Source organism: Asterias amurensis, chromosome 3, assembly GCF_032118995.1.
Source record: "Asterias amurensis chromosome 3, ASM3211899v1".
In the NCBI taxonomy this organism is placed as follows: Eukaryota; Metazoa; Echinodermata; class Asteroidea; order Forcipulatida; family Asteriidae; genus Asterias; species Asterias amurensis.
Window position 1 is genome coordinate 23,878,730 of NC_092650.1, and position 23,797 is coordinate 23,902,526.

At 37.9% G+C, this 23,797-nt stretch overlaps 1 protein-coding gene across 7 annotated transcripts in view; it reads left to right on the forward strand.

The window, feature by feature from the left end:
• Positions 1–23,797, forward strand: part of LOC139934666 (puratrophin-1-like) — a 112,455-nt gene that overhangs the window by 13,605 nt on the left and 75,053 nt on the right. For 3 of the 7 annotated variants that reach the window (XM_071929001.1, XM_071929005.1, XM_071929006.1), the window contains exon 2: positions 14,823–15,026. In XM_071929001.1, coding sequence (XP_071785102.1) covers positions 14,823–15,026 — 204 coding nt within the window. Of the gene's footprint in view, positions 1–11,436; positions 11,665–12,439; positions 12,535–13,608; positions 13,750–14,822; positions 15,027–23,797 lie in introns of those variants that run through there. The other 4 variants (XM_071929000.1, XM_071928999.1, XM_071929003.1 and 1 more) reach the window with 3 other exon arrangements.

Below are 23,797 nucleotides of genomic sequence, written 5' to 3' on the forward strand. Positions count from 1 at the left end.
GAAAGCACTCTTGTTTACAGGTTTCCGTGGTTTCATTACCAGAATTATTCATAATATATTCAATATCTATAAATTCACTTTTTGTTGTAAATGTTATGTTTTACCAAACAAATCACCCAGCTAGAATTATTTAAAGTTAGAACGAGTAACTGGTCCTAACTCGAGATAAGACTAGTCCTAACTCTTTGTGAAATCCACCCCAGGACTCCTAAAATCTTAGACTCCCTCTTTCATCTTTCTCAATATATTTTGTAATCTGAAAAGATATTATGCCACCCTGGTTTTGCATTCTCATCACAAGTTAGTCTCTTTTCTATGACATACATGTAGCTATGAAAACCAACATGTATGGTTTGCCAACGGGAAGCACTTGAGTATTGTGTACGGTGAAAACCATTATGTTGGCTTTGACCCTTAAGAGATGATAACCTGGTTTCGGTGCAACTTTTTTTACCATGGAACTTTTCTGGTTTATAAGTGTTGTGTGTTTATCACCCTGCAACAAAACAACCAGCTGAGTGTAGCATGCAGTGAATGTACCGGTGTACACTTATGGTAGTAGTAGCCTATACACTAATGTGTCAGGGGGTACTTTCTGTTTTCTTTGTGAGGAATCTACGTGTGTACATGTATTTGTGGTAATCTGTCCCAGCTTGGAGTGTTTAGAGTTGTACATAGTCTGTGCTTAATTGGCATTGTGAAATATTCAGCTAATATGAAATCAGTCGCACACCGTGATACATTAGAGTGACTTAAGGGTAGACCTAGCTGTATTAAAACTTTTACCATTGGTGTAAAGAAACGACAATAAGGGATTAAGCCTTTTATGATTTTCATTTGAATAATGTCTGGTACGATGATATCTGGTGTTGCTGGTCAGCAGAGTGTGGATTCTAGTTCGGTCTTTACCCATCCGTTATAAAGCAAATTACTTAAAGGGACACGTTGCCTTGGATCGGACGAGTTGGTCTATAAAAAGTCTTTGGAACCATTATAAAATGCATATGGTTGGAAAGATGTTTTAAAAGTAGAATACAATGAATTGCCTGGTAAGTTTTCCTTTTGCTTTGCGAACTAACATGTTCTGCCATTTATGGGAGTCAAATTTTTGACTCCCATAAATGGCCGACCATGATAGTCTAAGAGGTAACCTACGCAATTTCGAGGCAAATTTGTGTGGATCATTGTATTCTACTTGTAAAACATCTTTCCAACCATACGCATTTTATAACAAACGGTTACAAATGCTTTTCAAAGACTAACTCGACTGGTCCAAGGCAATGTGTTCCCTTATATCGCTACATCCTTCAGAAGCCACAAGTTCTGTGTGTTGTGTAATAACCATAATCGAAACCAGTAGGCCTACAATTATCCAGAAGGATTTGCCTCAGTGTTCCTCGCATGGTACATGTAGGCTGTGTTCAGCTCAGTTAATGCATGGAGGAACTTCCTCCATGGTTTTGCCATAACACCCTGTAAATTGCTGTAAGGTGGCTACATTTTGTACACATATGTAAAATGGTTGTTTAAAATAGTGAGCGCTTTGAGACATCCTCCGAGTGTGAAAATTAAGACTTGCTCAGGCACAAGTGCCTGCTATGAAAAAGCTTGAATTACATAGTACAGGTTAGAAACAGCAATTTTGAAATAAAAAAAAAAAGGGGAAAAAAGGACAACAGAAATATCTCCCAAGACTGTTTGTGTTAACCTTCCCAGCTTATAATCTAACAAATTGGTATCAATAGTATGCGCCTTCTATAAACAAGTGATCATTGTGTATTGCAGATTAAGGTCTGGAAACATACATGTTTATGCTCCGGAGGTTGATGTATGGGAGACTCTGTGGGTGTCGCAGTGGTTTGAACCGTATTAACCCCCCTAACCAAACAGTATTGACCTATCGGGTGGCTGGGTTCACTAAAGGGCTTCTTCAATACGCCCCTAACTGTGCATCGAACATTCCCGCTGATTTTGTGGTTTTGTAAGTTTCATTTTTGGGGGGGCGGAAACCTTTTAGGGATGACTTGTTTTTCTTGTGGTGAATTGATGTTACTACAACTGAAATTTGATTAACTTGTATTAGATTTCAGGACATTGTTTTAAAGGGCAATTGTTAAAGCCATTATACCCTTTCGGTACAGGAAAAAAAAAACATATTCACAGATTTACAAATAATTTACAGGGTTTACAGAAGGTGATGGTGAAAGACTTCTCTTGAAATATTGTTCCATGAAATGCTTTACTTTTTGAGAAAACATTAAAACAATATAAATTCTCCTTAGCGAGAATTACGGATTTATTTTAAACACATGTCATGACACGGCAAAATGCGCGAAATTTTCTCCCGACTCCGATGACCGATTGAACCTAAATTCTCACAGGTTTGTTATTTTATATATTAGTTGTGATACACGAAGTGTGGGACTTGGACAATACTGTTTACCGAAAGTGTATAATGGCTTTAATGCATAGTTACCTGTCTCGAATAAAGCATTTTCATCAATAATTTCAGCCTAATTATGTTGATCTTCATCTTTTCGCATCCTGCTGTGAGTTTTTATAACCAACATCCAACTCAAACTCCTCTTTTCCTGATCGGACTGCCTTTAATGTCCTTGTTACACATGCTAGAAGTATCAGGAAACAGGTTCACATGAATGGGGACAGTCATGGGTTCTTATTAAAGGGAGATGGTGCAACATTATTCCTTCGCATAATTGATTAAAATACTGCAATACAGCAGCTAAAAGCCAAAATGTACATTTGACAAAAAACATTGAGGTAGAAAAGCTGGAAATTCAAGATGCTGCCGTGTAGGACAAGGCCTTCATTACTTTCTCCATGATTGCACCGATCTTGCAATGGTGCAACATTGAAGTAGAAGAGCCAACACCTTCATTCGCTCATCATTGGTTTAAGTGGTCCTGTCCAGTGTTAATGTCCATGTTTTTCCTTGCAATTTGGGTGTTATTTCAGGCCTGTATGCTTTGTTTTTGAAGGGCAATGACACCAAAGCATTTTCTTCTTGGTAAAGGTACCCTATTGCTACTACAGTATTTCAAGGGCACCAAGGCAATGACCAGGGGCCATCTCCAGAGGCAATCGCCTTCGTTGCATCCGTGAAGTATCTGGCCTGTTATATTATATGTAGTATGTAGTACCATGGAGGTAAAATTAGATGGTAGGCTATAATAAACACAGTTACATTCCCTTTCAGTTGAACAAAGTTTGCACTTCCTGTAAAAATTTAGCCAATGAACTATTTTGAAATTTTAGTAACCCACAAATAGTTTTAATCCTTTCGCTTAGTGGAGTCAGCAGATGTATTATTACTTGGTCTTAGTCAGAAGTGTCAGTCAGTACTCCATGGTCTTTGACAATATCGACGCATCCTGTGAGGGATTCTGATCGTTGGCTTAGTGCAGATAATTTGTGGCTGTCATGGCCGTGCTGTCATGCGCACTGACTTAAGCTAAGGAGTTTCTGATAAGCAGAGTGTGGGTTCGAGTCCCGGTCATGACACTAGAGGGTTAAAACCATTATTGCTTCATTTCTATGGATTGGACATGAAGTTGTAGATCCTGTGTTTTGTGTAATGCTATAATAGAACTCAGTTACACTTATCCATAAGAGAAGGTGTTTGCTTCAGTGTTTCTGGCAGTGGTTGCTGAATTCACCAAAATACCTTGTTAACCTTTGTACATAAAGTGCTTCATAAATCGGTCTCCTATTTAAAAAACAACTTTTAAACCTGCTGTAAATAAGTGCTTCTTTTTGTTCAATCGCCCTGAGCACTTTATTGGTGGATACCTTGGCTGTTGTATAATCCTCCAATATCCAATATTATCATGAGAGTAAAGTTGACTCACTTTAGCAGACAATAAAGCCTTTGACAGCTAGCCGACCTTTCTTTTGCAGTGTCACAGCCACAGTCATGGGATTAACTCATGTGTCCTTCACTGCAACAAAAATACAACAATTTATCATTTGATACAATAATGCTATCAGCTTTGTGCCCACCCAGTCTGGTAAATTTGGTGAGAGGGAAAGCCGACTAATGGACCATTACACAATGGTGCTCAATGTTTGTAAACAAAGGAGGGTCCTTATGGAAGTTAGAAATATATCAAATGGTGTGGGCTGTCCACTCGCATTTATTTGATGGTATACACATGGACTGAAATTTATGATTCTAACTCTCTTGTTTCTTCTGTAATTTTTGTGGGGAAAAAAATTGTAATTTCATTTGATTGGTCACAGTCCTGTATGTCCCCATTCAGTGGATCCAATGTTCCCCATATAGGTCCCTGATATAAATAATCATAAATGCGGAGCAAAAGAAACTATGTGTACTGCCGTCGATTTCACAAAACTCTTCCTAACTTAAGACTAATCCTAGTCCCAACCCTGCACTGTAGCATGCAGACCTTAAAGACAGTGGACACTATTGGTAATTGTCAAAGACCAGTCTTCTAACTTGGTGTATCACAACATATGCATGAAATAACAAACCTGTGAAAATTTGAGCTCAATTGGTCGTCGAAGTTGCGAGATAATAATGAAAGAAAAAACACCCTTGTCACACGAAGTTGTGTGCGTTTAGATGGTTGATTTCGAGACCTGAAGTTCTAAACTTGCGGTCTCGAAATCAAATTTGTGGAAAATTACTTCTTTCTCGAAAACTACTCCACTTCAGAGGGAGCCGTTTCTCACAATGTTTTATACTACCAACCTCTCCCCATTACTCGTTACCAAGTAAAGTTTCGTGCTAATAATTATTTTGAGTAATTACCAATAGTGTCCACTGCCTTTAAGATTAATCCTAAGTTAGGACGAGTTACTCGTCCTAACTCGAGATAAGACGAGTCCTTACTCTTTGTGAAATCGACGGCTGCTGTTTCAAAAGGAAAAAAAGGAAAAGTAATAACCACCATAAAATACTGCCACGTATGCCTTGCACAGTGTGTAAAACACTTATTTGTTTGTACATGGATGTTGGTAATGTGTGATAATTAATAGGCTCTGAAAATAAGTCATTTGTATTTTTAACCAAATATTAGTCATCATCAAAGGATTGTTTCCAAGTTAAAGTTGTCTCTAATGACAACTTAAAATTCCTAGCCTACAGGAGTATAGCTATTTTGATTTTTACTATCAATTTGGAAGAAAGTATTCCGGCTCATCACAATGAAAAGCTTTTTTTTTTTAATTAGCTATTAATGTTATGAGCTACATTTAGCATAATAACTACTTAAAGTCCATCATAAAAGGTCCTTGGACCACAGGAAAAAAAAATATAGTGAAATAAAAGATAAATAGGCTAACAATTACGCAAACTTTACGAATATTTGGGCCACACATCTTTATAGTGTACTTCATTTTGGCAAGAATGTCTTTAAAGGGAAGGTACACGTTTGGTAATTACTCAAAACAAATATTAACTTAAAAACTGACTTGGTAACGAGCATTGGAGAGCTGTTGATAGTATACAAATATTGACTGCTTCGAGTGCTATGGTTAAAACTATGACTCCCGAGGTGATCCCCGTAGCGTTCTGTTTTCCCGAGGCGAAGCCGAGGGAAAATAGAACGCTCCGGGGATCACCGAGGGAGTCATAGTTTTTAACCATTGCACGAGTAAAAGCAGTCAATATTTGTTTTATAACACCCCAAACATTTCTAAATACTGTACTATTATTATTAAGTTACAGACCTGAATGCTACAATCCACGGACGATGCGAATACAGATTGCAAACACTTTTACTTACTGTGTTGCATGTAGTGTCGTGCAATCCGAAATGGTTACAGACTATTAATTTATGATCCTCGTACACGCAACGGACGTCTGGGTACTGCACGCTGTGTGCTAGTCTGTCGGACTAGCGCACGGCGCCATGTGCTAGTCTTCGGACTAGCGCATGGCAAACCGACGGCCGTCGTGTAGCAAAACTAAGACATGTCATGTGACGCGCTCTAAACCAATGAGCAGGCAGAATCTTTGCAAGGGGTGTTATAATATAAAACATTGTGGGAAACGACTCCCTCTGAAGTAACGTAGTTTTTGAGAAAGAGGTAATTCCTCACTAAAATAATAAAAGACTTCTAGCTAGACTTCTAGTCTTTTATTCCTAACTGAAAGCACACAAATTCTTCAAACAAGGATGTTTTTCTTTCATCATTTTCTCGCAACTTTGATGACCAATTGAGCTCAAATTTCCACAGGCTTGTTATTTTATGCTTATGATGGGATACACCAAGTGAGAAGACTGGTCTTTGACAAACGTGTACAGTGCCTTTGAAGGCGCTGGCACCTTTTGTAATTGTCAAAGACAAACCTTCTCACTTGGTGTATCTCAACATATGTATAAAATAACAAACGTGTGAAAATTCGAACTCAAGTTCATTGAAGTTGCGTGAGAATAATTGAAGAAAAACCACCTTGTCGTACAAGTTGTGTGCTTTTAGATACCTTGAATTCAAGACCTCATCTGAGTGCACTTATTAAATTCAAATATTTCAGTGAGAAATTACTTTCTCAAAAACTATGTTACTTCAGAGGGAGCCGTTTCTCCATTGCTCTTCCATTGCTCGTTACCAAGTAAGTCTTTAGTTTTTATTCAAACAATTATTTTGAGTAGTTACTAATAGTGTCCAGTGACTTTAGGCAGCTGTTTAAAGGAAGCTATGCAATACTACTTTAATCCTCATCATTAGAGATCCTTTGCATGCCTCCCACTCCTCTCAACATCTTGTGGCTATTTTAGAGATCAAGAACATATGTCAACTGAGTCAAAAGTCCAAAGAATTTAGGCCAAGGAGAAAGAGAAAACGTCCGGCGCTATTTATGGAACAGTTTGTATCCAGTTAATATGGGGATTTTGAATTTGATTGAATCATCCGCTAGTTTGGTGATGCTACTGAAAAGATTGACAAAGCAGTAAGAATTTCTTTTTGTTTGCGTGTGTCACTTATTGGTTTAGATTGAACAGGAACAAAAATGACTAGAGCAGGACTTGGACCTGGGACAAAACAACTTTTATTTCAGGCAAAAATACTTGAAGGGAAGTCTTCAACGGTAACCAACTTGATATCACCTAAAAAAATTGGGAACGTGAAATGTTGTGCACACACTTTAAAGGCACTATTGGTTATTTTTTACTCAAAATAATTGTAAGCATGAAATTTACTTGGTAACAACAAGCAATTGAGAGCTGTTGACCAATTCATTCAAAATTTGCACAGATTTGTAATATTATGCATATATGTTTGGATAAACCAAGTGAGAATACTGGTTTTTGACAGTTACCAAAGGTGTCCAGTGCCTTTAAGAGAGCAGAAAGAGATGGAAAGGTCCAAACATCTGGTGAACAGCAATTCAATGATCGTTATTCGGAAGTCATTATATAAAGTGATGCAAAGTGCATGAGGCGGGAACCCTTCTTTGAAGTCTCTGTTAGCTCCATGGTTTTAAATGTTCTATCCAGGATTGTTACTGCTCTGTTGATTGACGGAAGAAAGGAATACTTGGTGAATAAAGGCAGAAATTTCAATTTGCTTAGATAGTACACTTAATAAATTGTTTTGGGATGTGCAGACTGCTCCAGGTTTTTGTATTTAGAATAATCTTTAGTTTCTAACGCATTTTTATTTCCTTAAAGACAATGGACACTATTGGTAACTGTCAAAGACCAGTCTTCTCACTTGGTGTATCCCAACATATGCACAAGATAACAAACCTGTGAAAATTTGAGCTCAATCGGTCATTGAAGTTGCGAGATAACAATGCGAGAAAAAACACCCTTGTCGCACAAAGTTGTGTGCTTTCAGATGCTTGACTTCCAGACCTCAAATTCTAAATCTGAGGTCTCGAAATCAAATTTGTGGAAAATTACTTCTTTCTCGAAAACTACTCCACTTCGGAGGGAGCCGTTTCTTACACTGTTTAATACTATCAACCTCTACCCATTACTCGTTACCAAGTAATGTTTTATGCTAATAATTATTTTGACTAATTACCAATAGTGTCCACTGCCTTTAATGTCATTTTGCTCACAAGATATATATATTTTTGTTTTAAGTTTGCATTACCCAAGGACCCAATGATATCATTAGTAAACAATGTGGGGTCCTGTGCTAGTTGCAGTTGCACTTTTTAAATTGAGTAAGGAATATTCCAAATTCTCACCAGAATTTTCCAAAACTGGGAGGCATTTTAGACCCAAAATTTTCAAGTTTGGTCAACACGCTGATCCTTGGAATTTGACGTTTCAAAAGCTCTTAGGTGCAATCAGGAACATTTTATGGATATGATTTTGGTTTAAATTAAATAAAAACAATTTTGTATAATTGTTTTGTTGAAGTTTTTTAATAAATTGTATTAATTTTATTATTTTTGCGTATCGACCCAATTGCGTAACAGTCTGACCCTAATATTAGTAGCAGGCGAACTGGTTTTCCCCAGTGGTCTACCCTCTAAATGTGGCTTCAAAGCCCTTGATACTTCCCTAGAGTTACTTCATGTTCTGTTGGAAGAAAGTCTACTGCAAGCTCCAAGACAAAGTTGTACAAAAATGTGAACTTGTTGGCACCTATAAATTTCAACTGCTCTGCTCACATTAAGCAAATTGATTGCAGTGTCAATGCTACATTCCTTGCCTGGACTATTTTTGTGCTTTGTGTAGTCAAATTACAGCATTATTTATGACTGCTTGTGAGCTTGTACCATTTAGTTTGTCTAAAATAAAAGTTGGGACAGCTCACTGCTGTTTCCACTCACCAATCACTCTTTCCATAAATCCTTTCCGTGCAGACAGAATCAAGGCAAGAGGTGAACTCTTAAGAATGCATAGTGTACTTTTCTCAATCCAAACATTGGGGAGAAAAAAGGTCCCTCTGGACCCAGGACAGACCCTTGTGGACCACACCTCATGAACTTTGGGGGCCCAATTTCACAGACCGTTAAACACTGAATCCATCCATTGGGGGACCATTGTCACTTTCTTTGTCGGTGGAGACCTCCTCCAGAAGGGAAGTTCAAGTTAGCTGGTTTGACAGTAGTAAAGAACACAGGGTGGACTGAAGGCCTTCTTCAGGAGACAGAAGTTGAAAGTCACCCTCGAAGAAACTAAGTGGGAATAAGTACATGTATTTTTTTAAGTACTATGTACGTATCTTTTAAACTGGGTTGTTATTTTCATTCAATGTCTCAAATGAAAGTTGATCACTTACTCGACTTAAGAAAAACATTCTTCTAATATTTAATTTGTTTGTTTGTTCAGTTTATTTTGATACCATCAACTTTGCTAAAAGTCAAGCCATGCATCTTTAACCATATGACATTTTACAATTTACTAAAGTTGACAAAATATGGTAGTTGAATCACCATACAATCACTTAACTTATACCTCATGGTATTTCCAAGGCATTTGGTTTGAATGTCTGGAAAGCCTGTTCCCAGTCTCCTGACAAAAGTAACGTCTCCTCAACTAAACTATTGCATTAGGCAAAGCTTGATGAATTTACAATCTTCTCTTGCAAATGTTTTAGGCAACTGGGGTCGTAAAACACTCAATGAAATAGTTTCAACTTGGAGGGAAAATTTTAAAGCCAGTATCCATTACTGCTGAAATTGCCACAATTGGGAGAGGTGTTGGTGACTGCTGTCAATAATTTGGGATTAAACAAAGAAAAGTTTACTAGAGCGGAATTTGAACCAATGACCTCTGGTTGACCATGCCGGTGCTCTACCAACTGAGCTGTCCAGCGCTATGTTGCAGCAGGCCTATATGCTTCATTTTGGAAAGGGCAAGGGCACCGAGGCATTTTCCCCTTGGTAAAGGGCACCCTATGAGGAAATTGTAAATTTCTACCGGAGCATTTCAAGGGCACCAATGCACAGGCCTGATACTCCACGGAGGGAATGAATGCGATTGCCTCCGTGTCCCCTGGTCATTGCCTTGGTGCCCTTGAAATGCTCCAATTTCATCATAGAGTGCTATTTACCAAAAAGAAAAATGCCTTGGTGCCCTTGCCCTTTCAAAAACAAAGCATACAGCCCTGAATGCAATGACCAGGGGGCATGAAGGCAATCGCCTTTGTTGCCTCCATGAAGTATCAGGACACTCTCCAGTTGATTGTGACGGCGCTCTACCAGCTGAGCCATCCAGTCCAGTCTCCCTAAGATAAGGACTGTATGTACATCTCCTTTAACAAGAAATATTTATAGGGTATAATAATCATCTTGGAATGAGCAGTTGATGTCCATCGTCCATGAATCAGAGAAACTGATGCTCGTCATCTGGTGTTGTCATTTTGTCATCATCTTCAATGAGAGAAAGTTCAAGCTGTCCTTTGGTGTGTCCGCAGATCTGCATTGAGTTTTTCTTAAAGATGTGTTAATATTTGTTTATTAAGAGTGATGTAAACAACTTCACAATTATAAAACAAAATCAGATTCTTCATGATATGGACTTCAATCTTTGGTAGATTAACTTGGTGATTGTGACTTGGGCCTATTTTCAATTTATTTTCAAAGAACAAACTTTTTGGGGGACCAAAACATAACTCAAACTCAATTAAAAATGATTGTGTATGCCATTTTGGGTGTTCTTTTCAACATTTGTTGAGCATTATCTTAAATCAAACAGAGAAGTTGACGAAGGCATAAGTCTTTGTATAAAGTTACGATGCCTTTTCTTGATTTAAGAAGAATAAGCGTGCATTCATAAATACCTCAGACAGTTTCGCTATTCCTATTGGTGGAGAGTGCATCACGTGGGTGTGTATAAACCTTTGTTTATGACCAGTAAAAAGTGTTGAAACATGGGCGTGACACACGAGCTTGCACCTTGATTTAAGAAGATTAAGCGTGCAATAGCAACTATCTTAGAAACATTAGGCCTACCAACGCTGTTCCATATACATGTACATGTATTGATCCAAAGAGATCAAGTGTACCATAAGCCGTTTTGAGATATGGTGAACACGTTACTATGACTCTATTAGGTTGGGTACATTTGTATGAAGGCTCCAAAACAACCAATGCACTCTTATGGTGTCCACCATATCTCAACAAGGCTAATAGCAGCTATCTTAACTTTCTTTTTACCAATACCATAACTTATCTTGATTTAAAGACAGTAAGTTGTCATAGCAACTTTCTCAGCACCACTAGCGGCACCAAAGCTAAACAAAATAAGAGAAAGCCTGTCAGAAACTATTCATTCTCAGCAACATTACCTCATCTTTAAACCAATTCATCAACAGTTTCTCTTTGAACCAATGAGTGATGGAATGAGGACAGTTGGTAAGCTCATGGTCGCAGAGCGAGAAACATCTCTGTGTCAATTGTATCTGATTACTCTACGGGCGGTGCAGAGTATGCAAGGTGCACAACATCAGTCAGTTAGGTTTGCAAGTCATGTAGATGTAGTCATATTCACTGATGAGGTGGAAATAAGAAAATTTCCTGGTGGGGAGAAAAAGATGGCAGAAGATGTCCGTAAACGCCACATTTATCATGATGTAATCTTCTTGAAGGCTTTCTTGCTGCTGTTGTTTGGGGGTTGGATACCCAGTGTTTTGCTTCTTCTTGGGGTGTGGAATCTTCTTAATGATGTGAAAGAGTATGTCTCGGAAGGACAGGGGGATGGCACTCATAGCAAGGTTTGTAGCATGGGTTGGAATTCTGGTGGAGTTTGTTGTGGATTTAAATTAACCTCCATTCCTTTGCTCGTTTTGTTGTTTAGTTTTAGGTGTAACTTTGCATGATGGATAAAGATTATTTGTTTACTTCTACCCACACTCCAAGATGGAACAAACAATACCGCCCCCCAAAAAAAAAAAAAATTTTGTTTTTGTCTGCCTGTTGGTTAATTGCTGTGGTTTCAATCATTTGTACATATTCTGCCTTGTCGTTTTGTCAAGTTATCTTTATATGTATTTTAAAATTATTGTGTATTGTATATTTATCTTAATATTTTTATATTGAGCTGGTCTACTATTGTAATTGCCTGCAAATGATGATTAAAGTTTTTTGAATTGAATTGAATTGGATGTCTTCTTCAATGTACTTCTCAAGCGCTGAGCGCTAGAAGTGTACCACGCCAAGATGAGATTGAGAAAAACAGTATTTTCACCAGAAATAACCCCCTCTACTTTTTCTGGAAGTAGAAGACCGGTAGCTTAAATAGTCCTCATCCCCACCCCACTTCAGTCAGACTTATGGGCCAAAGGCTGCTGATTTTTTGACTACGTGATATATATTCTATTCAAAGTAAACAAAGGAAGGGATAATGCACTTGTCACACAATGCAGTATTGATACACAAAAAGTCATTTGTGGAAAGTTCATACGTACTCTCAAGTCAGTGCTGCACTTTTGAGTTAACAATTGTTTTGTAAAATGCATGTACGAGGACTGACATCTATGCTGCACATTTTGGAGCTATGAAATCATACATCAGTAACTGTTTTCCACATGTAGACCCACTGTGTTATGACTGACATGTTATGGTATGTGCCAGAGACTCTGCAGGTAAAATGTCATCGTTTTTTTTTTTTTAATTGAAGAATGGTTTCCCACAAGGTACAACGCAGATGCATACATGAAACATTTTTAGCATTTCATTGGGGTTGGGGTTGGGAGGGGGGGGGGGGACACACACATTGTGAACAACGTCAGGGGCATAGAGTCAATGTGTGTATTTTTCCCACAGGCATCTTTTGATGCTATTTGTAGCGACTTGTATTGTAAGGATAATACAGTGACTATGCAGGATTTAAACAAAGTTCTTTCTGCATAGCTGGCACTTTTATTGGCCCTGTACAAATGTGCAGCGCACTAATACAAGCCTGTTCGCAAATTTGAAACTAATTATAGCAAGCATTCTGCAAATTATTTCACCTGAAATGCCTCCCCGTTGATTAGAAATCAGTAAAACGATTATTGCATGAATGATTTGTAGACTTCTGAGGATTGGTGTCTTTTTCGCTAGTATGCTTCGGCCAGAGAGATGTGGTCAGTTCTCGTTGTAAACGTGGATGGATTCAAAGTTCTTGTGAAAATACTGTGAACTTTTGTTGCTGTTTTCTCAACAAGTAGACAATGTGACTTTTACTGTATCTTGATAATTTGCCAAATAAATCAGCATTACGTTTTCAAAAAAATCTACAACCCTACCTTTAAGTTGCAATAATTAAGTTACTTTTTAGAAACCTACACACCCCCACAGAAGTTGAAATTCCGGAAGGTAACCAAAGAGGTCTGATCAAAGTTCGGGCGGTTTGTATTATTTCGTTAAAAAAAACTAAAACTTTCTGACAGCAGCTATTACCAATCTTTGTTTGCCGTGATATTTTGCATCCTATCTGTATACTTGTAAAATCAATTGTTGTTACACAAAAATGAGGGCTCGTATGTTTTAGGATAAAGGTGGTCTACGGTAGTAGAGATTCATTGTTGATACTGCTTTTGTTTAACTCCAGGCAACGCTCAAGATGTTCTCTTTATGAAATCATCAACAGATTCGTCAACCGTAAAAATTACTGCTCATTTTTTTCGTGCCCTTTCACAGGGTTTTAAGTTTTCTTTTGTAGAGATGTATGTGATGAGTGTATACTCTAGACACGGATTATGTACGACCGTTGATGGGTTGAGTTTTGTGTTAATGGATACGGATGCAAAACAAGGATGGCGATGCATGTCTATCGTTACTTGACATTTCAAATCAGATGTTTCTTTGGTCTTAAGGTAAGACGTGTTGCCTTACCTGATATGCTTACTGGGTGGAGTTCATGAATCAAATACCATCGCTTGATTACTTGCAGATGTTTTAGTGGGGCTTTCTTTTCTCTCACTGTGGCTTTAGTTGGATTTCTTTCTTGGCCAAAGTTGATATTGTTGTTTGGTTACATGAACCTCCTTCCCTGACAGGTTTTTGTCGTGTTTCTCCTTTCGATTTTTCCATTTATTGACAGGGTTTTCAGATTGAAGATGTCAAAGCGACAATTTGACATTTCTTACTTTGCAGGATGTTACAAGTCATAGACTCATTCTATAAAGTCACCTGGAAATATAATTTTTTTTCCTTCAAACATTAGAGTATATGTTTCTGAACAATAAAATAAATTTTGGAGCAATTGTTTTTAACGCTTTATATGTTTAAAAAAATAATTAAAGTTGTGTGGGGGTGACTCCGCCTACCCCTTTTGTGACGTCAATCGAGGCAGACTTTGCCTCGATCGAACATAGAACACACGTACGTGCAAGTACATTCAAGTCCTTTCTTGTGTTGGCACTGCATGCGATTCATTGCGCCTCGATTGACGTCACGAACAGCGCCCTCTCGGGTCGGGCTTATTTTCAAATTTGTAAATAACATGGAAACTAATTTTTGTAAACCTTATAGTTAATTGTTTGTTCATACTCCACTTATCAAAACACATATTTTAGTGACAAAAGCTTTATTTTGACAAAATACCACTTCCAGGTGACTTTAACTGTTGGCAGCAGGACCTGATACATTCAATTGAACCAACTGATCAATCTGTCAACATTGTCATAAGAAGTTCCAAGTTATCTTTTTATAAACTTGCAGTGTTTTCCACTGACACAACGATACTTGTTTCTTTCGTTACAAGAGTATTTCTAGTTCAAATATTTTGAACGATACTTTCACTATCAATATAGTGTCAGCAAGACACATGTCCCTGTCGATTTGAATTGAATGGAAGTCATCGGATCAGCCTGAAATCTCATCGCAAGAACCTCAAACTGACAGACTCTTATCAACTTTCATATTTTGTTTCTTTTCCATCCACCAGAGGTCCGGCTCGGACTATGTTGACCTCAACATGCAAGATATCCTATCAGAGCTCTATCAGCCATTTGACTCTGTAGCACCGTATCTTCTGTCACAAGTATGCCGGGTTGTGGACCACCACTACGGCGGAGACGGGGTACGGTTTCTACAGGAGTTTCTACTCCCCACCAGGGCGATACTGCTGCAGTTGAAAGAAGATAGCTGGGTAAGAACTTGTTACTCTTTAATAAATGCAATGCAACACTACTAATCATAATTGTATACAAATATTGACTGAGTTATAAAAATCAACATTCGGCCGAGTTTCATTGGGTGGGGTATGAAAAGTGGAAAAGTTAATTTGGACATCTTTATGTGATGTGACCTAAAGTAGACCTTGTTAGCTTGTGTATAAAAACTGTGACTTTGTACATTCTGGGGCAATTCCTAGCAGGCAAGATACTGCACTGGTCATATGAGAAATTGTTCATTTTTTATCCTAATTTTACATTACGCAGAAAGTCATGAATTTTAAAAAATAACCGCTGAACAAGTTTTGAAATGTGCCCCTTTCATCAGATATGAAGTTGATAAAAAATGGTTCAGTGTGACTACCATAAAATGAATGATTTTCATGAGCTGGTAAAAATCATATGCCTGCAGGAAGTCCAGAGTCTGTCGGGTTCTTAAGTATATATGTTATGTCACAAATTACAAGTTAGATACCTGTACTGCTTTGCAAAAGATAAGTTTGTATAAAATCAGTAAACAGATTCTATAAATCATTTGCTACATCCAGATTCAGAATAGGGACTGATTGTTTACACAGACTGATATTACACTATGTTTAATCTATTTATAGTTTAATTAGTTCAGTTTCCTGATTGCTTTTGATACGCCTTGAACAATAAGTTTAACTAGTGAAGTGCCTGCCCGACCCTGAAGGTGTAAGGTTCATCAATAGGGGTGGATTAATTAATGAGTTTTTAATTTGAGCTGAGGTTATTTTTGATGATGTTGAAGAGCTGCTGAACAGACTTTGAGCAAACTGAACGTGCAACATTGGTGTTTGGAATCTACTTTGCACTTTATTGCACTTTATTGCACTTTGCAAATTATCTACAAAGCTGCGATAGCGTTTTCTTTGTCCCTAAATTTTACTCATCCCTAACAATGCACTGTATTAACTACAGGTAATAATGCCATTCATTTTAAAGGCAGTGGACATAATTGGTAATTACTCAAAATAATTATCAGCATAAAACCTCACTCGGTGACGAGTAATGGGAAGAGGTTGATAGTATAAAACATTGTGAGAAACGGCTCCCTCTGAAGTGATGTAGTTTTCGAGAGAGAAGTAATTTTTCACAAATTTGATTTTGAGACCTCAGATTTAGAATTTGAGGTCTTGAAATCAAGCACCTGAAAGCACACACAACTTTGTGTGATCAGGGTGTTTTTTTCTTTCATAGATATCTCGCAACTCTGATGACCAATCGAGCTCAAATTTTCACAGGTTTGTCATTTTGTGCATAGATGAGTATAAATGCATTATAAATAGTATCAATTTAATCAGTCCAGCCAATGCAGGGTTTGAAAATTGGCTCATTAAATCGACCAGGACACTGCAAGTGATATTTAACTATGACAAGACAAATTATTTGATAGGGACAATGGATCTGACAAAGAAATTTAGATAAGAGGCGACTAAAAACCTGTAAGTGTGCCGGGAGGAAGCAAATCTGGAGAATAAACCAAAAGGAAAAGACTATATGTATGCTACACAGGGAGATACATATCTACCCATGATCTATCGGTCAATGGTATCCCTAAAAGGGGTTACATCTCCTAATTAGATTAGCAAGGTTGTTAATTGAACAGGTTGTTTCCTGTTTAAATACCACCATTATTACTTATCTTCTCGGAAGATCAGATATCTGGGAAGCAATAAAAGACAATTATTATCAGCCATCTGACAGGTTGTTATCAGAGTTCACACATTGACCCCCATGTGTGGCTCTCAGGTGTCAAAGCATCCAGGTGTAATAGCGCCTGGGAAATAATGTCTAAACATGGTGTTGTTTCTATTTAGAGTTGTTTTTATAGTCTATAGACTTCAGATTTGGCATCAGTTATTGTGGATAAAGGTACATTGTACTATGTATGCTCAGATAATTTTCCCGTTCCGCGTCTTTTCTTGGTGGCTCCGCTTTTTACCGTCTCCGTCCGCATTTTTTTCTCCAACGTTGATCTTCAAACAGTACCTGGCATCGCAGAGCACTTTATTTGCATGGTGATTTTGACATTATTTGCACTTAATTTTGGTGGAACAACCAACATCAGCTGTTTGGTTTGTTGTAGGTGTTCATCAGATACATTTTTCATGAATATTCTTCATTTCAGAGGAAAAATATTTCACTGAAAAAATTGGTACTAGGGAATTCATAATCGACAATTATGTTTTGATTCTTACTCATCCTGTATATTACCTTACAATCTTTGGACTATTGACGCATTTCAGCTGACGTCATCATCAGAAAAAACTTGCACGCGCCATACTGGTGGGCAATTTCACTGTGCGTTTTCATATATAACTCTATGCATAGAGTATGCTGTGCGTTATGCAGTGAATGCGCATTTAGGCGATGCAGCGTTAATACACGTAATCTAACTGCCCACCAACATGGTGAGCGTGGCATCAGTCGCCACGTGTGACACGCGTGCAAGGGGTCAATAAGTAGGTTTCAAAGATATTACACATTAAGGTATTTTAATCAAATGAAAAACACGAGACCACCGTGCTTTCCCCATCGTGTGTTTAAATACTAACCCCATGCTAAAATTGCACTGTTCTCTTGCCTGCGGTCCTGTGTTAATATCGTGCCCTGCTCTACTTTACCTCAAATTTGCCAGAATGGGGTAGCCATGAAGTTAATGTTCCTGCTGAGCTGGGTTTGTGAGTTAATTTGTTAAGTGGTGGTCACTCATTCAGGCAGATCACATTACTGTAAGTCATTAAGGGGTATTTCCCACCCACATGCTGGCCACTCCTATGACCTCTACTCTCTCTAAGGTCAGGTCATGTGAGGTCACCGGTTGGTATCCAGGGGCACACCTTCCTTAAGCTTCTCACTGGTGGCCACTTCCCACTCTCAATGTTGAAGTATTTTAGTGGCCATTCATCTGGGATGAAAGTCTTGTAAAGTTTGTTTTAAATGGATGGAAGTGAGTACATTTTTATTGGAAATGAGCACATTTATTCCTTTTTCTCTACATTTCAAGGAGTATTTTCATAAATGTCAACAGTGGACAAAATATTTTCCAATAAATTGTTGAGCAAACTTGGACTAAGGCAGGGAAAAGTGAAAAGCAGTTATACTTTTGGTAATTGTCAAAGATCAGTATTCACAATAACAAACCTGTGAAAAGAAGTTAAGTCATTTAAGTTGCAAGAAAGTAAAAAAATGCCTTCATCGCATAGAAATGTTTGCTTTCAGATTTGTGAAAAACGCATTGTGAAGCTACTATGTATTACCAAACCAAAAACCACAATGATTCTCCAACCATGCAATGCCTCAAACTATTTTTAGGCAAATATTTAAAAACCCAAATTACACTGGTTTTTTTTAAGCTTCTTAGATTTCGAGGAAATAAGAACTGTGTTTCCTGTGAGAAGCGATTTTTGCATGCACATGTTTGTTGCTTTGTGTATTTGTTCTGTTTGTGGTGGTTTTTAGAAAACAGCATGAAACCACATGTGTTCATTTTGTGTTTCTCAACGTGGAAAGTCTGGGAACATGTACTGTGAAACTACTTGTACCAGGTATATATGTTAAGTTGGGTGACTTTTCTATTTTGTGTACATATTATACTTGGACACCCCTATTTTCCGACCACCCCTTTGTCCGGATCACCTAATCTACATGGTCACTACTGCCTGCAGTTTGGGGATAGGGTGATGGTTAGGGTTAGGATGTGGAAACTAGATTGTAAGGGGTGTCGGAACATAGGGATGTCAAAATATAGTGTACAATAAGTTGTGATTAAGATGCAATTAGTCATTGGGTCAATATTTATGAATTTTTCTGTGGTCATCTCATTTAAGTCATGAACAGCTAAAGTACGACAAAGATAAACAAAAACAGTCTATAAATTGGTCCTTTTTCTGAGTTCTAGGCAAACGTCAGACCATAAAAACAGGTAACGGGTCAAAATTACGACAACGAAATAAACAAATAAACAGTCGTTTTGACAGGACTGGTCTGAGTGATTCTAGGTCAACCACACTTGAAGACAATTAGGTCAAGATTACGGTCGTGAAAAAAAAGAGGTCGCTGAATTATTGATTGCTTTTTGTTAAGTGGCTGAAGAGAGATATTTAGGTAGATATTTATCTGGAAGATAAAAATTGACAGATTTAGCCAGTGGTCGGCCTCCGTGCTTGGATTGGTTTGACTTTAAGGGTGTCTTTCAAAACCATTCAATTGGTAAAAAACCAAAATGAATTTTCTTTTATCTGTGATGCAAGCTTAACATCTATTAAACCATTGGTCAGTTGTCAAATTTTCAAATTACATAGTTTGAGGATGGTCATGATGGAAAACTTTTTTGGAATATTTTTGCCTGAAACCCTATATATTTTGAGAAAGGAGAAAAAAAAAGATTTAATATCGCAGTTCAAAACTCATTTAAAAACAGACTCATTTCAGACTCTGGAGAGTCCTTAATTGTTTCACTTATTCTCCAAAAATGAAGCATTTCTCTTGCAAAGATATTTCAAGGAAAGTTTTGCACCATTCTGACAATCTTTTTTACCATGTAAAGTGGAAATATTTGAACATTCAAACTTTGTTGTGCTGAAATGTACACATGTACATCTTGCGCTGCTAAACACATCCCCCCAAAATAGCTTACCAAAAACTCAAAATAAATGAGAATCGTGAAGGTCATTTCATTTTAGTTCTTTGCTAATGAAATTGTTCAGAAATTTACGAAGTTGAGGGATTGTTGAGGGATTGACCAAGTTGATTTAACTTGCTCTGAGTGACTGAATGAATGACCTTGGTAAATTTGTAAAAATTATTTTTGCACTGACCCGGGAAAATTAAATTTTGTGCTGATAAAATCTGACCCTGGAGAAAACAATGCTTTGAACGGCCATTTATTATTGGGTTTTCCACTCTAGCTGATGGTTCATTCTGTACAACTATGGTCCGATAAAATCTGTGTGGACGTGCCAAAACTTCTTTGATGTTGATCCAAACCCAAAACTTGTTCAATTCAATTCAATTCACTTTATTATCCCCGATGGGAAACTCATTTCGGCTTTTACATCAGGTTTACAACAACTCAAAGGACGGGAGGGGAGGGGGGGGGGGCTGGAAGGGTCAAATCAGGATTGTGGTCATTTGTAATTTGGATCATTTTATCACGCACATAAATTTGCACTTTTTGAGACTTTGAGTCTGTTATGAGTAAACCACAATCTTCCCAAATGGTTCAGTTCGTTCAATACCTAGCTGTAACTCTGTGTGGGTATCATTGTGCGGTTGTAATGCAAGGGGGGACATTGTAATAATGCTATTCGGTTCATATCTTTGATGCTTTTGTGTAAATAACTTAATGCCAATCGTACAAGAAACCTGATGCCAAGTCATTTTTTGGAAATAATGACCTCTGCCCCGGGGAGATGATTGTTCCCGGCCGGCCGAAGCCTTTTTGTGACATTCGGCAAGATTTCATTTAAAAATTGGGTTACAACTAATTTGTAATAGGATTAGAGTTTCTATGGTATTTGCCACATGCAGCTGAAGTTTACACAAAGTTTCTAATTTGTGCAATGCTTTGTAGAGTTGACTTCTTTCGCTTCTTAAAGGCAGGGTGTACCTTTGGTAAATCTTAAAGACCAGTGTCCTCACTTGGTGCATCCGAGCATACGCAAAAAATAACAAAGCTGTTCATTTTTTGTCTCAACTGACAATCAAAGTTGCAAGAAAATACTGAAAGAAAAAAATTAAATACTTGTTGCATTGAATTGTGTGCTTTAATATGCTTGAATTTTTTGGCTTACCATAGAAAATTTACCAACCCAAAATTCAATATCGCTGCCGTTTTGACATGGTTTTAGAGCCAAAAGTGGTTTAGCCAAAGCCTTAAATTTTCAAAAGATTTATGAAATCTGACTCTGATGACACATGGAGGACCAAAAAGACCACTAAAATTTACTGCATATATACATCTGAATCCGGCCATGGTACATGTACTTTTTTGTATTCATAATTCTTCAATAGGAATAAGAATACTATCTCAAAATTGTGTTAATGACGTGTTGAAAGTAATTGATCAAATATACAGGATTAAGTTGCTGGTCCTAAAGCTGGGGGGGGGGGGTGTCAATACAGACTTCTGTTGGGAGAGGAGAGGGTATTACTTTGAAGGATTAGTCATTCTGCTGGCACTGAGCCACCAAGTGATTAAGAGGAATGATGTACCATGGGTGTACAAAGAGTTGAGGAGATTTGGTGAAGGACCAGTGGTGGGGTAACACAGTGTCTCATCGGGGATTTCTCTTTGGTGCAGAATTTGGCAAGATTTTAACAGGTTTGATTCTGAGAGAAAGAACTGGCTGAGCAAGATGGGCTCTGGCTGTGATAGTGTAGTGTCTGGATGGATTGTTATCAGGGAACAATAGGTGAGGCTGGTTTGAATTGTCTGTCTTGTTGAATGTAGTAAGACAGAAATGTCACTCACAAGCACGTACATGCTTTTTTGTGTCTGTGAAACGGGGTCTTGTTAGACAGTGGATGGATTTCCAGAGGAATCTGCATGTTGAAGAGTACTTAGACATTTTTGTTGTTGTGGGGGGGGGGGCAACTGGGGGCTAAGACTTCATTTTAGGGGGACTTCTGATGTTTCAAACCAACAAAAATAAATACAGATCTGTCTAATAGAATCAAAAGTTTTAACATCACAGCAATTTGTTTTATTGTTCAGTTTTATAAAGGTTTGAGAACAAGTTTCTTTAAAAAAAAAAGGCTATGACAACATTGCTCAGTAATCAGAAATCTAGTCAACAAAGGAAAACGAACACTTAGAAGTACATTTTACATGTATTCCACTTGATACATGGTTTTTTTTTTTTGGGGGGGGGGGGGGATAGGGTTACATGTAGCTCACCCAAGTATGACCTCCAACTGGCACAAGAATAAAAACTGTTTCAGAACGTAAGTCCTATCCGAAGGCCAAATTTCCTTGTGAGCAAGGAGGCGCCTTGTGCCGTTCTTAACGCCAATGTGCCCTGCCCCTCCCCTGCAAAGCGTCAATAGCAATAACTAGAAAAACATTCATTACAAAATCAAACTTCTCTCAATGCATTTTTGACGACCCTCTAGTGTTTTGCCAAGCATCATGTGTGAGTCATCCGACTTCCCTCCGAAAAAGAAAAGAAAAAAATTGAATACAACTTTCTGTAACAAATTTTTATGGTCCGATTCCTTTGTATGAGGGAAGGTCATTGACACTTAACGATTGCAGCTGGTAGTTAAATACAGAGGGTCAGTCATGTTTCAATTGTAGGTAACTTCTACTTTAGGGACATTGACTTCACGCTGTGAGAAGTGGACTTCAGGGTCTACCAATCACTGTACTTTTCAATGGAGTCTTCAGAAGGGTTGGGGTGGGTTTGGAGGCCATTGAGAAGTCAAGGTTACTTCTGTGAGATTTCCATTTTTGTTTTGGTAAATAAATGCACAGAATGATCAGCAACTCTAAACCACAGCTTATATTATGAAGTTCTTAACTTGCGAGACTGTTAAATTGATAGTCCTTGCTAAATTGATAGTCCTCGTCGTATGCCTATTCTTACCCAGATACTTCTCGTCAAAATATTAACGTCTTAATACAAAACATATATTTTTAGTTGTGCCTTTTCATTTTAACGTTGGTTCTCATGTCCACATTTCTGAGAGTTTGCAAAATGTTAGAAAAGAACATAGAAAATGAATCATTTTCTATGTTCTTTTCTTACATTTTGCAAACACTGTCGACGACGTGCATTCATTCAACAGATATACTTATACGGAGCTGTTCGGTTGTGTCGGAATGAACTGTGGTAGAGTCAAACTTGACATGAGGAGTCATCCAAAGAAACAGCTTTGTGGAGGAATGTGTAAAAGCTATTTATGGTTTGGTATAAACGCAAAAAAATTGTTAATGGCCTGGCAACTTCGAGCCAGCAGAGTCCTTTTCAAAGTCTAAAAATAAATATAAATATATACAAAAAATAGCTCCGGAGAAACAACTTGTTTATTCTTTGCAATATATTTTCCTCTAAGTGAGTAAAGTGTTTAACCATGGATGATCACTTCTTTTTTCATCAATGCCACAACCAACTGTCATAATCGTACAACAGACAATTGTGATTTTGTTTTTACCCCGAATGATTGATTTCACCATGTGATGACTCACTGCCCCTGCCCAAGGGCAGACATGCAACCAGCGTTTGCCAAACATTATTCTGGTATGATTTATTATAGACAAAATTCAAAAATCCTTGTGTAAAATTTTGGTCTATTATTGAAATGTCACAAACCATAAACCCCTTGGCGTTTCATTTTAAATTGTTGATGGTTGAACGAAGAGTGATTGACAGAAGTGAGATTTGAACCAAGGACCTCTGGATTAACTTTCTGGGGTCGATTTCACAAAGAGTTAGGACTCGTCTTTCGCGAGTTAGGACGAGTAACTCGTCTTAGGATTAATCTAAAGGTCCACATGCTTCAGTACGTGGGTGGGACTCGTCCTAAGTCCTAGGATTAGTCTTAAGTTAGGAAGAGTTTTGTGAAATCGACGGCTGGTGCTACACCAACTGAGGTAGCTAGCTGTACTGTTGGTGGTCTCCCTATTTTGTCAAAATATTGTTTGGCATAGCCAGTCAGAAGTTTCTAAATTGTACAGCTTTACATTTTTTTCTCAGACTTTTACCTGTCAGATGTGATA